Below are 13,002 nucleotides of genomic sequence, written 5' to 3'. Positions count from 1 at the left end.
ACTTCGCTGACCCGATGGATGAATGGGGCCCTGTCCACCCACATGGGGGCCTGGAATCTTCAATTATGGCAATTACATCAACAGGTCGGAAGGGCAGCACTTGCCGCTGAAGAGGTTCAGGGCTTAAAAGAAAAATCCTAAAGCCACTGGTTTTTTTTTTTCCCCCTTTCTTTTAAAGGGATTGGGTTGATGGAAGAAGACCCCCATCTGCAGTCTAATTGGGCTGCGGGAAGAAAACAAAGATGTAGCACGTTTTTCCGGGTGGAATCTGGCCGGCACGTGTTCGCCGCCTCTGGACTCCTGGCTCTTCCCCAGGGGACTTTGTGCTGCGGTCCCCGTGCTCGCCATCGGCCCGTCGTCTCCCTGGGGGAGGGCCATGCTCCCCTTAGGAAGCCCCGTGCACTTGGGCACCGGGGGACAGGGGTGCGACGCTCGGACCAGGCCTGGGGAAGTCATGTAGTCCCTCCTGGCCTCGGCTTCCCTAGCTGGAAGATGGGCACAATACTTTCTATCCTTCCTCCTTCCTAATCTTTTAAAGGTTTTATGTATTTATCCATGAGAGACACAGAGAGAGGCAGAGACCCAGGCAGAGGGAGAAGCAGGCTCCATGCAGGGAGCCCGATGGGGGACTCGATCCCGGGACCCCGGGGTCACACCCTGGGCCAGAGGCAGACGCTGAACCGCTGAGCCCCAGGCGCCCCGTTATGCTTTCTTAATGACGTTTTCTTCTTCAGCTCACTTTACGCGACACGGAGAACACACGGATGTGCGGTCCTCAGGCGGTGAGCAGCTGAGATCTGGGGGAGTCAGTGTGCTCAGGTCCTCAGGAGTGGGGGCGCTGCCCCAGCCCCGAGCTCAGCGGGGGCCGCGTGCTCTGTGGTCATGCAGGCACTTAGGCCTGTGCCACTCACTGGTCGGGGGATCACGGGCTGGGCCGCTGCTGGGGGCCGGGCTGCGGTCTTCTAGCGTCTGGTTTGCAGAGCTGAGTGTACCGGGACGTGCTTTCAACGGCTGTGCTCGCAGTCGGGGCGGCAAGGGCGGCAGCGCTCACGCAGGGCTGGGCAGCGGAGGGGAGGCTCGGCGGGGCCGCGGGGGTCGTGCAGGCGCAGCCCGGGCAGGGAGAGAAGGGGCTTGGGGGGTGGGAGGCCTGAGGGGGCTGGGGTGGCCGTCGGTCCTGAGGTGGAGCAGCGGCGACCCCAGTGGGAGTCACGATGGCCCCCGCCGCGCCGGGCAGGGGGCAGAGGCGCCTGGGCCCCGTGGGGTTCACTGGGGTGCCCAGGCCCGTGCTGGGGCGTCAGCCCGAGGTCAGCGTCCCGCCCGCGCCGTCCACCGCCGGAGGGGAGCCGTCCTCTTCGGGTCTGTTGGCCTGTGGCTCCCTTTCCTCCTCACCCACCGCAGTGGGCGAGCCCGTTGCCACCCCGCGCCCCGCGGCTCGGGACCGACCCCTTAGCAGGGGACCCGCGGCGGCCTCCTCCCGCGCCACCTGGGTGCACGGCTGCGTTGCAAGGCAGGTGGGCACCTCGCTGAGGCCTGTGCAGGACGTCCCCGCCCTGCTCCCCGCGACCGCGTCCAGGCTCCGGGCCAGGAGGCCCTCAGCCGGCCCGCGGGTGACCGAGGAAAGCCAGCAGAGGCTCCGATCCGGGCGGAAGAGGGGGCTCCCACCCGGAGCCACCAGCAATGCCCCTGGGGTCGGCCGGTCATGGTGGCTGGGGCAAGGGGGCCGCGGGCGACACCGTGCGGCTGTGCGGTGCCCGCATGGGCTCCAGGAGCGTGGCCGGATGCTGCGGGGCTCCTCTGGCCCGTTCAGGCCTGTTCAGGCCAAGGGCAAGGACTTTGTCTGCTCGTAGGGGCAGCGCCCTTGGGTGCCGAGTTAATGTGTAACCAAACTTGCAAAAAGGTTTATCTGTTTGTCTCCGGCAAGGACGTCTGGGCAAACGGCTTTCTGCACCACTACCCTCGGCCTTCGTGCTCGTCCCCTGTGGGCAAAGGAAGGAGCTAGAACCGTCCCAGTCACTGGTCCCCTTCAGTTCTCCGTGGGCGCGTGGGCTGCCCGCTCCTGAGCGAGATGACCGCGGCCCTTAGGCCCTGGGTGGGGTGGAGCGTCCTCGGGGCCCGGCTGGATTCAGATGTGGACTCTTCCCCTTTACAACGTGATGCTCGGGAGGGCTCGTGCCTTGGTTTCCCCTCTAGCACCACGGAGCAAGCTGCCCCTCCTGCTGGCTTGGGGGACCCGAGGGCCCGGGGCCGCGCTTGCTGGGACTCTGGGTGTGACCAGCCCCGCCCCCACCTGGGCTAGGGACCGGCATCGGAAGGTTTCGGTCCATGACAGGCACGTCCGTGGGGTGAGCGGGGGCCCGTGTCAGCCCTGCGTCAGCCAGAACAGGAAGCTGCGGCCGGGAGCGCCCCACCCTGCGGGGCCCCTGCGGCCACCACACCTGTCCCCAGAGCCACACAAGCACCGCAGGGGAGGCAGCCCCCGCCCTCAGGCTTCCTGGGCTCCCAGCACCCACCGCCGCACCCCCTGGCCTACGGGGGCTCCCCCGGCTCCAGCTGCCTCGCCTCTGGGTGCTCTGCTGGTTTCCGGGGCCCCATTTCCGCCCCCGCCCCGGGCAGTCTCATGTTTTACTTTGCAGAGTCTTGGGGAGCAGAGCATCTGGGGGTGGACGCAGCCTGGGCCCGATTCCTCCGAGTGGAAACCAGCGGAGGGCACAGCGACCTCACAGCGACCCGGGGAATCTGGACCCATTCCGCAAGCCGTGGGATCTGCCCCCGCCAGGTGCGCCACGGGGAAAGTGCGTCTCTCTCTGCTCTGAGCCTCGGGTTCTAGCATTTTGGTAAAATGCCGACGACGATGATTCCGGCGTGGGCAGCTTGGTCAGGGTGCTCTGAGGCGCCTGCAGATCCCGGATGTGAGAGCACAGGGTGAGCTCTGCAGTCCGGTGGGTGGAGGTCCAGGGACCCCCAGGCCCCTCCCTGGGGGGGGGCCCAGCCGCCCGGGCCCTGAGCCTCCAGGACTGGGAGACAGATGAAGCCCACGCGGTCCCGCTCCTTGGGTTTTCTCCCCGACGGAGTGCGCCCGGCGGGCAGTGAGGGGGCCTGGGGAAGTCACCGGGTGAGGCCGGCGGAGTCTGCAGAGGGGCCCAGCACCAGCAAACACGGAGGACCTGTGAGAGGGTGGGGCGGAGTGGGGGGCGTGCGGGGAGGGGGGATGCGGAGGAGGGTGCCTGGGGGTGTGGGGGGTTGGGGGATGTGGGAGGATGCATAGGAGGATGCATGGGGGGATGTGCAGGGGGGTGCACGGGAGGGGGGAGCGTGCAGGGCTGAGGTGCGACCAGCATCCCCACATCCCCACGTAGGCGGGAGAAGAAAGTCCTGAAGGGCATGTGGTCCTCGAAGAAGCAGGGGATGAGGAGGGTGAAGCTCTGCCCCACGGTGGCAGCTTGGGTTTGGGCCCCCCAAGCGGTCCCTGAGGCTCGGGGCAGCAGGATGCGGTGGGTGCTTGCACGGGGAGAGGAGGGAGCGGGCGCTTCCACGGCAGGGATCCGGGAACCCTGCCCCGAGGAGCTGGCTCTGGCCTCCAGGTCTTGAGGCGAGGGCGGGCCAGGCTTGGAGAATCAGAGGCGGGATCCTTTCCGGCTGTTGTGGTTCCGCGCCGCGTGGGTGGCTTCCCACACCTGCTGAGTCTTCATAAAACCCTGTTAGTTCCCCGCCTGGGCTTAGCTGACACCCTGCGGGCGCAGGAGAAGTCCTGGGGGGCCGGGGACAGGACTGGACGGGGACCTGGGGGGTCGCCTGGACGGGGCTGCACCCGGGAGCTCCCTGGGTCAGTGTGGCCCTCGGTGGGGCCCTGGCTTTGACGGCAGATCTGTGGCAGCTCCTTCGGGCCCGAGCGCCTGCGAGCCGGGCGAGCAGGGAGGGGCCAAGTCGGGCCGAGCCGGGGCCGGGAAGCTGGGGGGGCTCTCACACAGTTTTGGGCTCCCCTGGGACTCTCGGCGTTTAATGACAGGAGGGATAAGGTTGCAGGGCCCCAGGGTCCCAGTGTTTGCCTAGAAACTCAAGAAGCCCCCGGCGTGGGGCAGAGTGACCCCGTTGAGGGGTGTGGGTAACTGGAGAGAAAGCAAATACGCTGGCCCTGCAGCTGGGGGGGCTTGCGGGGGGCGGGGGCTGCACGGGGGGAGGGGGGAGGCAGGGGCTGGGCAGCTGCCCCCCCCCCCCACGCCGCACCTGGCCTTGCCCACAGCTGCGCTTGCTTTCCCGGGAGGCTAGAGCAGAACTGGGCCGCTCGGCTGATTCCCTTCTGCCCCCGCCGCCCCCTCGGGGGACACTCGTAGGAACGCTGCCCTTACGGGAGGCGACGGGGTAAACTGAGGCCGAGAGACGCTGCGGCTCATCCTCGCACACCTTCCCTCCCAGGCTCGCAGGCGGAGTGTGCCTGCAGCTGCGTCTGGCGGGTCTCCTTCCTCCGGGCCTGTCCCCGTCACAGCCTGGGGGACCCGCGCAGGGGGGGCCGAGGGCAGCTGGGCCGCCGCCTGGTTGCTGAGGTGACAGCCGGTCACCTGGGAGGCTTTAAAAGTACACACGCCGCCAGGCTCCGAGCCCAGACTATGACTCAGTAGCCGGCCGGCCTGGCCCAGTGTGTTGACTCTGTGGGTCCCACGCTCGGAGGGGTGGTCCCCTGGGGCCAGGGAGGCCAGGCGGCACTTCCCTCGCTTGCACCTGGCAGCCGGCCTCCGCTCGTTAAGGGACCGGCTCTCCAAACCCGCCCAGAGGACCCACATGTCTGGGCTCACGAACGCGGGGGGACGCTGGGCCGGGCATCCCGGGCCCCCAGTTCCACGTCATGGAGGAGAAGGAGCCCTTCCCCGGGGCGGGGCGCGTGGTGTGTGCGGCCACGTGGCCTTAAGAAGCTTCCGTGGGCTGCGGGGAGCACGGCCAGGAACGGGCTCCCCAGGGCTCAGGGCTCCGATGGGGGGAGAAACGCCGCTGGGCCTCCCCTCCCTGGCCCCATCCCGCCCCCAGGCCTGTGACTGTCATTTCTAAACCCCAAGAAGTGCTCCGGAAAAGGACGGTAATGATCCTACTCCATGTGCCCAAGACTGGCTGCTGGGGCCTTCCTGGGGCCCTCTAGCTGCCCGGGGAGGACGGCCGCCCTGCCGGCTCCATCCTAAGGGCCGCGGGATGTAGAGAGAGAGGCAGAGACCCAGGCGGAGGGAGAAGCAGGCTCCATGCAGGGAGCCCGACGCGGGACTTGATCCCGGGACCGCAGGTCATGCCCTGGGCTGGAGGCGGAAGCTCAACCAGGGAGCCCTCCCCTAGCCCCAAATTCCTTCTAACTTAATGCCTGTTGGTGCTGCGGGGCCGTAAGCTTCCGGAGGGTGAGATCTCATTGGCCTCGCCCGGCACCCCCGGATCCCTAGGGCCCAGCACAGGGGCTGCAGATGCCCAGCCAGCATTTGCTAAAGGGATGAATGAGTGAGTGGACGCCAGAGCGAGGCCCCAGAGGTGCACAGGTGGGCACGCGCACGTGCAGCCACGCTCACGCTCCGCTCTCTCCGCCCCACTGCTCTGTGTCATACGCAGGCTGGAGATGCCAGGATTTACCAGGGCAGCTGGCAGGGTGGCATCATGCCTCTGGAAATGACATCTGGGAATGAATGACATCCTTTGGGAAGAGAGGATGACGCTCCTTCCCAGCCAGCGCCTCCCTCCCCTCCCCACCTCTCAGGCAGAGGCTCTTCCGGGGGGAGCGATGATGCTCTCGTAGCAGGTGGTGGAGGGATCCCAGGGACAGCGGCTCGAGCGGGGGCAGGGATGCCGAGGGGAAACCGCTGCCTTTCCGGAAACAAAAGGGCCCTTCAAAGTCACTCGATATCGCGTCTTCCTGCCCTGGGCCTCGGCCAAGCCTCCCTCTTCCTATTGTGGAGCCACAGAACCATCGGAGACCTGCGCTCGCTCCCGCCCATGCCCGGCCGGGAGGAACGGGCACAGTGCTGCGCCGGGCAGGCCTCGGGGACCCGGGGGGTGCCCGGTATCCCAACAGTCCTCATTCCATGTATTTCAAAATTTTAATAGCGCGGAGCCATCCGTGCAGTGGGCGCCCCGCTCCGGCCCTGCCCTGGGTCCACGCAGGTCTCCGTGGGAAGGTGGTGGTTCCTGCGGCCCCTTGGACGGAGGTGAGCGGCAGGCAGCTCCCCGCAGGGGCCCAGTTCCACGTAGGGTTCTGTCTCCACCTCTGCACTTAATGATGCGTGCTTTTCCTTCTCGGTTATTCCATCCCCTGCCTGCTGGGGCACGTGGCTCCGGATCTCGCCTGCGAGCCTCATGCTTGTCCCACAGGTCCCTCCCTGGACTGCGCTGAGTACCGAGGGGTGATGGAGAGTCAGGGACGTGAGGGGCCTCGCTCCTGGGCCGCCCGGTGTAGTGACCACAGGCCGCGGGCGGCCGGGGGCCCTTGAAGCATGGCCCAGCCAGGCTGGGATGTACTGGGATGTGCTGTAAATGTGAAATGCTCACCAGATTTTGAAGATTCCATTATTTTTTTTAAAGATTTTATTTATTTATCCATGAGAGACACAGAGAGAGGCAGAGACACAGGCAGAGGGAGAAGCAGGCCCCACGCAGGGAGCCCGATGCGGGACTTGATCCCGGGACCCCGGGGTCACAGCCTGAGCCGAGGGCAGATGCTCGACCACGGAGCCCCCCAGGCGTCCTGAAGATTCCATTTTTAAAATATCAAATATCTGATTCATCAGTGCATGTTTATTACAAGCTGAAACGGTGATTTTTTGAACATACCAGTTAAATGAGAGATATCATTAAAATAAATGGCACTTTTCCCGAAAACCTTTTGACTGTGTGGCCACCGGCAAATGTAAAATGATCTGCGTGGCTCACGTTCGCTTGTGGGCAGCGTGTTGCTAACCGGCTGGGCTTCCTTGGAGATCTGGGGCCCAGGGAGGGGGCTGGCGTGGGGAGAAGGAGCCAAACTGCTCAGAAGCGGGGAAAGCAAAGATCGCAGCAGCCAGCAGGCCGAGGGCCGGGGTCGGGACCGGGTGTGGCGTCTGGGGGGCCCCAGAACCAGCCTCCCCCTTCCTGGCGTCTGTGGTACAGGATGATGCCTGGGATCCGAGAACGCAGCCTCTCTGCTCCACCCCTGGAGCTAGAACAGCGCCCAGGTTGGGGGGGTGGGTGCTGAATGAATGAGAATAGAAAGTGGAATGGGAAAATCTGAGTTTTCGTTTTTAGGTTAAATGTCAGACTCCTCAGAGAATCAGGGCCTGGAGGCCCCCAGAGCCTGCAGGACGCCTGGACCGTGGAGCCAAGACTCAGAATTACAGGAGTGACTTGCCCGAGGTCTCTCTGGGGTCTTAAGGGCAGAACCAGGAGCACAACCAAAGAACCTCCCGGAAGCAGGGCTGTTACAGACTAGCATCTGCCCCTGGGGTTGTCTGCTGCCTTCGTGGCCTGGCTGTGGCACCCCTCGTCCTCCCGCCTCCCCATTTTCAGAGTGTGGGTGACGTCCTGCTGCTGGGAGCAGAAGGCTTGGGGTGGGGCCAAGAGGAGGCGGCCCAGAACCAAGGGCTCCACATCCTCCAGTGCCCCTGGGCCAGAGGGGCTTCGCTCTGGACACCACCCCCGGCCCCCAGTCCCTGACCCCCAGACCCCCAACCCCTGACCCCTGGTCCCCTGGTCCCCGAGCCCCCCGGCCCCCTGGTCCTTCAGTCCCTGGACCCCAGTCCCCGACCCCCAGTCCGCGGCCACCCAGCCCCCCAACCCCCGGCCCCCAGGCTCCCTGTCCTGCCCCCACCAGTCCCCGGACCCCCAACCCCTGACCCCTGGCCCCCGGTCCCCAGCCCCCAACCTCCTGCTCCCCAACCCTGAGCCCCCTGGTCCTCCGGCCCCCGTACCCCTGGCCCCCAGCCCCCCAGCCTCCAGCCTCCAGTCCCAAGTCCCCGACCCCCAGCCCCCTGGCCCCCTGCTCCCCAACCCTGAGCCCCCTGGTCCCCCAGCCCCCCATCCCCCTGGCTCCAGCCCCCCAACCTCCAGTCCCCAGTCCCCAACCACCGGTCCCCGGCCCCACAGCCCCCTGGTCCCCCAGTCCCCCGGCCCCCCAGCCCTGGCCCCCAGCCCCCCAGCCTCCCCCCCGTCCCCTGGTCCCCCAGCCCCCCGCCTGCTGATCCCCCGACCCCCCAGGCCCCCAGCCCCCCAGCCCCGGCCCCCCAGCCCCCGGCAGTAGCTGGAGCCCAGCCCTGAGGCGGGCGGAGCCGGCAGGCTGCTCTCAGCCCAGGGAGAGCCGCCTCTAAATCATTCCCGCCCGGTGGGAGGGGCGGCGAGGGGATTTTCATAGATTATATTGAAAGAATTACAAAGGCGAGGGAAAGGAGCCGAGTTCCCACAGAGTGTCCGGTCACTCCTGTGGGGGGCGGTGGGAGCCGGGCCCGGCTGCCTCTTTCTCTCTGGGCAGCAGCACACACAGTTTTTAATAATTAAGTAACTTTAATTGTCCTGGGAAAGCCGAGCTTGCCTTGGGGCACGCCGCACAAACTCATAATTAATGTTACCAAGAGAGATTAGCAAAGGAGAACTGAGAAATGATTCACTTTTTAAAAAGCGCCTCACTGTTAAGCCTTATTATCCTAAGTTTAGAACCTCATTTATCTGCTTTGAGAAAAAAAAAAAAAAAGGACCCGAGACCCAGAAACTAATGCATGTGAAATTAAAACTCCCTGTCTTTGTAATCTCATTTAAAATCATCAGATGAAAAATATAAATAAATAAATAAATAAATAAAGTTTAAAAAATAAATAAAATCATCAGATGGGAAAATGTTGCCATTTATTGATTCCGTTCTGGTGACTGAGGGGAAAAAAATCAAAGACAGAGGAATATAGTTAATAAATAATCACGCATTCATACAAACTCCAGCTTTCTGCTGCTCTCCCCGTTGCTTAGAAATCATCGCATTTTAGGATTTTTTCCCAACAGCCTTCCTCTCCTGCCGGCCGTGGAAGACACCCCATATTCTGCCTGATTTTCGACGAGGAGTCCCGTGCAGCGACACCGGTGGGGCGTCCGGCAGGCCCACCGGCGTCTGGTGCGTATTTGATGAATGAACGACTGAGTGAGCCCGTTGGTGCAAGGTGGAGGGACCCCAAGGGGAGAGGCCCTGTCTGTGCCTGGGGGTCGGGGTGCTGAGAGGAGAACTGGAGGGGGGGTGCAGGAGCGAGGGTGCAGCTGCAGGGGCCGTGCAAGCTACACGTGGGTGGAAGCTTTCGGGGTTAGGGTGCAGCCAAGCAGAGACCGGGCCTCCGGTGGCCCTTATGCATGATTAGTAGCCGTAAATAGGACAGGCCCGGTGGCCCTAGCCGAGCGCGCTTCCGTGCGGGGTGGGTCTCCGCAGGCCCTGCCTTCCTCCTGCATTCAGACAAGTGTTTGGACCCTCAGTGGGGCATCCCCCCTCCGAGACCCGTCTGCATGGAGGTAGAGGGACGCAACGGGAACACGGGGGAGCCCTTGGCTCTGGACCCAAGTGCAGGATGACCCCCCTACCTGTGGGGGACTCTGCGAGCTGCCTGCTTCCTTCCCACCGGCCTCTCTGCAGCCTCCGGCCTCAGCCAGGGGTGGGTTCTGCACCCCGAGACGCCCCACTCCCCCGGCCTGCACCCCCAGCTGCAGGGGTCTGCACGCAGCCACCTGCAGGGACACTTTTCTTGAGGGCTTGGCCGTCCCCCGGATGCCGCTTAGTCCCGGGAGAGGCTGGGGGTGAATCGTGAATCGTGGGTGAATCTGCGGTGGAGGCTGATTCAGCTCAAGGTGTGGCTGCCCTCATGGTCTCTGCCTGCGAGCACCCGTCCTCCCGGGGCTGTCCCTCTGTGGCCTCTGGGGAAAGGGCAGCAGGGGCAGCAGGGGCCTCCCGAGGGACAGACAGACGGATGCTGAGGCTCTGGGCCCGAGGGGCCAGGCCCATGGGGGAGGCGGGCTCGGGGCGCACAGGCCTTCCACACCCGTCCTGCACATCAGCCTCCATCGTGGGGGAGCCGCACGAAAATCCCAGCAGGGGGATATTGTGGTTCCCATTTTGCAGATGAGGAAGCAGGAGATTTTTTTTTTTTTTTTTTTTTAGATTTTATTTATTTATTCCTGAGAGACCCAGAGAGAGAGGCAGAGACCCAGGCAGAGGGAGAAGCAGGCTCCATACAGGGAGCCGGACGGGGGACTCGATCCCGGGTCTCCAGGATCACACCCTGAGCCAAAGGCAGACGCTCAACCGCTGAGCCACCCGGGCGTCCCTATTTTTTTTTTTTTTTTAGAAGTTTTCGGAGATTTTAAGTTGACGGAGGTTGGGAGTCCAGGTCCTCAGGAGCGGCGGCGCGTCACAGCCCGAGACTCCCCCCTGGCTCTAAAGTTCTGTGAGTTATGCTCCTTGGCTTTTCCAAAACGTGATGCCATCTAGTTAATTATTACCCTGGGAAAAAAAAAATTATTACCCTGGAGCTCAGACAACATTTATTTTTTTTTAATTCTCTCATCCTCCCATCATCAATCCGCCATTTATTCAGCTTAAATGCTTATGTGTCCAGAGAAGCCACCACGCACTGTAGCTCCTCAGGAAGGCTGACTTCCAGCCTTGCGCGGACTACGACTTCTAGGTTTTAATCACATCTCCCGGGCCAGGGTTCAAGGACGCAGGCCACAAGCAGGGCCTCGTGCAAGCTCTTCACCGCTCCCTGCAGTTTGTGCAAAGGCGAGCGTGTGCCCCGCACACACGGCGGGTGAGTGTGCGAGTTTCCCTTCTTCCGAGGTGGTCGAGTGTAAACGGTCGGTTCCTGCGTCTTGTTCTCTTGGCGATGAGACCGCGTCGGGGCCCGGACAGTCGCGTCGGTCTGAGAGGCTAATTCACATGTCGTGTTATGTAAAAACTACATTCATTTTTTTAAATTTTTATTTATTTATTCATGACAGAGAGAGAGAGAGAGAGGCAGAGACACAGGCAGAGGGAGAAGCAGGCTCCATGCAGGGACCTGATGCAGGACTCGATCCCGGGACCCGGGGGTCACCGCCTGGGCCAAAGGCAGGCGCCAAACCGCTGAGCCACCCAGGGATCCCCTATGTTTCATTTTTTAAGCCACCTGCCCACTGACGGGCCCGGAGCGGGTTTCGTCATTTTTCCGCTCCCGCGTTTCCTGAACATCGAGGCCTCAACATTACGCTGGAGGAACCTGGTGCAGTGGGAGCTGCTGGGGACCCGGAACTGAGGGGTGACAGTCCCGCGACTTGACTTGAGGCGAGCGCCACGGCCTCCTTGGCCTCAGCTCCCCCGTCTGTCGAGGACACGCCTGGCTCTGGCTGGTCCCGTCCTTCCCGGCCTGTCCCTGGACCCCTGTGTGTCCCACTCGGGGCGGCCCGGGCCGGGGCAGGGAAGGGCAGGCGGGCCTGGTGACCCGTGACCTCCTCCCCGGGAGCCCGTCTCCGCGGGGCCACGTTGAACTCGGGCAAGTCTGGCCTTGTTCTCCGCTGGATCCAGGGTGACTCAGGGCCTGTGGCGTGGCTGCCCCAGCAGCAGCACATGGGCTGCAAGACACCTTTCTTGGCAGTGAGCTTAGCCAGGCTCCGGGAATGTCTGATTACTCATCGGTTTTGCAAGGGCAGCAAGCTCCCGGGACGAGGGGGGGCAGCTAGCGTGGCTTCCTCCCGGAGTTAACGACTTGAGCCGGGGGAGTGACTAACCAGCTCAGCACTGAGCACAACCGGGCGCTGGAGCCGGGGTCTCACCCGCCACCCCATGGCCTCGGGGTGGCCGCGCTCGCCTTCCAGGGGCAGCCACCCCACCCGGGCCCGGCTCCGCTGCACCTGGAGTCTGTCTGTCTGGGCCCTTGTCCCTTAAGCTGGTCGCAAGCTTCTCCAACCTCTGCTTCCGTCCTGCGGAGGAATGCGCAAGGCTTTGGGGGGAATCCAAGGCGGGGAGGCCGCGTGCATCATCTTATGTGAGGAACGAACGTGCTGGGCTCCTGAGAAGCGGCCGTGAAGTCTGAGACCCTCGCCGGGACAGCACGAGGCGGTGGGGAGGGGGATTTAGGCTGAACTTCTGGGACAAGTCACACATGGGTGGCTCCCGGCCGCTTTCCCTGCTCCTCTCATCTCAGGCAGCCTCGTGCAGAGTCGAGGCTTCCTGGGGACTGAAGGGAAGGTTCCCCCCAAAGCGGAGTGTCCGGCCTCACCCCCACCCTTTCTCTCTTCGCCCTCAGGCCCCCGCGGCCCAGCCCTCTGCTCTCCAGCCCCCCTGCCCCATGGTCTCCGTGCCCTGGCCCCCCCTGGCCTCGCCCCGAGTCCTGCCCTGAGCGCCTTGGCTCCGGCCCGTGTCCTGTGATGAGCCACATCGAGCTCTCCCCTCGCGCCCTGACCCCTTGGAGGAGAGGGGCCTTCCCTGCGGCTCCTCTTCTTCGGCTCCGTGGAGAAACTGCTCTCCCGACGGGCACGCAGGATGGGCCACCCCGGCCTGTGCGCTTTGGAGCTCAGGCCACCGCCAGTGCCCGAGCGTCCGGCGTGTATCCGGCCACCTGCCTCGGGGCTCTGTCCAGGGAGCCCGGCCCCCGTCAGTCAGCCCACGGGAGCCTCTCTGAGTTTTCCTTCCTTCCAGATCCACCTCCTTCCCGGGCGTCACCAGCGCTGCGCCCGCCGTGGATGCTCGATGGTTGAGAGAACCGACGGGTGGATGGTCCTTAGCTTGGCCAATGTCACGCTTCCTTCACCTTCAAAACCTAAAAATTGCCTTTTGCTACATCTGCCCGCGCCCACCAGCCGCCCAGTCCCCGGTCACTTTCTCGGGCACAAGTCCGCCTCCCTCGGGGCGTGGGGAGCCAAGGTCAGGGTGTCGAGGGCCCTGCTGCTGAGGAGTTCGCCAGTTCCCGACCCGACCCGACGGAGAGCAGCTGGCTTTCGTGGAAATCGCCTTCTGCTAAAAATCTTTAATGATTTGGGATGAGCCACCCTGCTTGCCCTTTG

The 13,002-nt window shown here is 63.8% G+C and overlaps 1 protein-coding gene across 1 annotated transcript; it reads left to right on the top strand.

Moving 5' to 3' along the window:
- The first annotated feature begins 2,065 nt into the window (after nt 1-2,065).
- LOC118352100 (uncharacterized) lies at nt 2,066-7,742 on the top strand. The gene is made up of 4 exons (XM_049099887.1): nt 2,066-2,150; nt 2,348-2,776; nt 6,073-6,173; nt 7,246-7,742. Exons 1-4 carry the CDS (start codon nt 2,066-2,068, stop codon nt 7,369-7,371), a joined length of 741 nt encoding a protein of 246 aa, XP_048955844.1. The 3' UTR covers nt 7,372-7,742.
- The last annotated feature ends 5,260 nt before the right edge of the window (nt 7,743-13,002 follow it).

The sequence above is a fragment of the Canis lupus genome, chromosome 23 (assembly GCF_003254725.2).
Source record: "Canis lupus dingo isolate Sandy chromosome 23, ASM325472v2, whole genome shotgun sequence".
NCBI lineage: Eukaryota > Metazoa > Chordata > Mammalia > Carnivora > Canidae > Canis > Canis lupus.
This window is presented reverse-complemented; position numbering and strand designations above follow the sequence as displayed.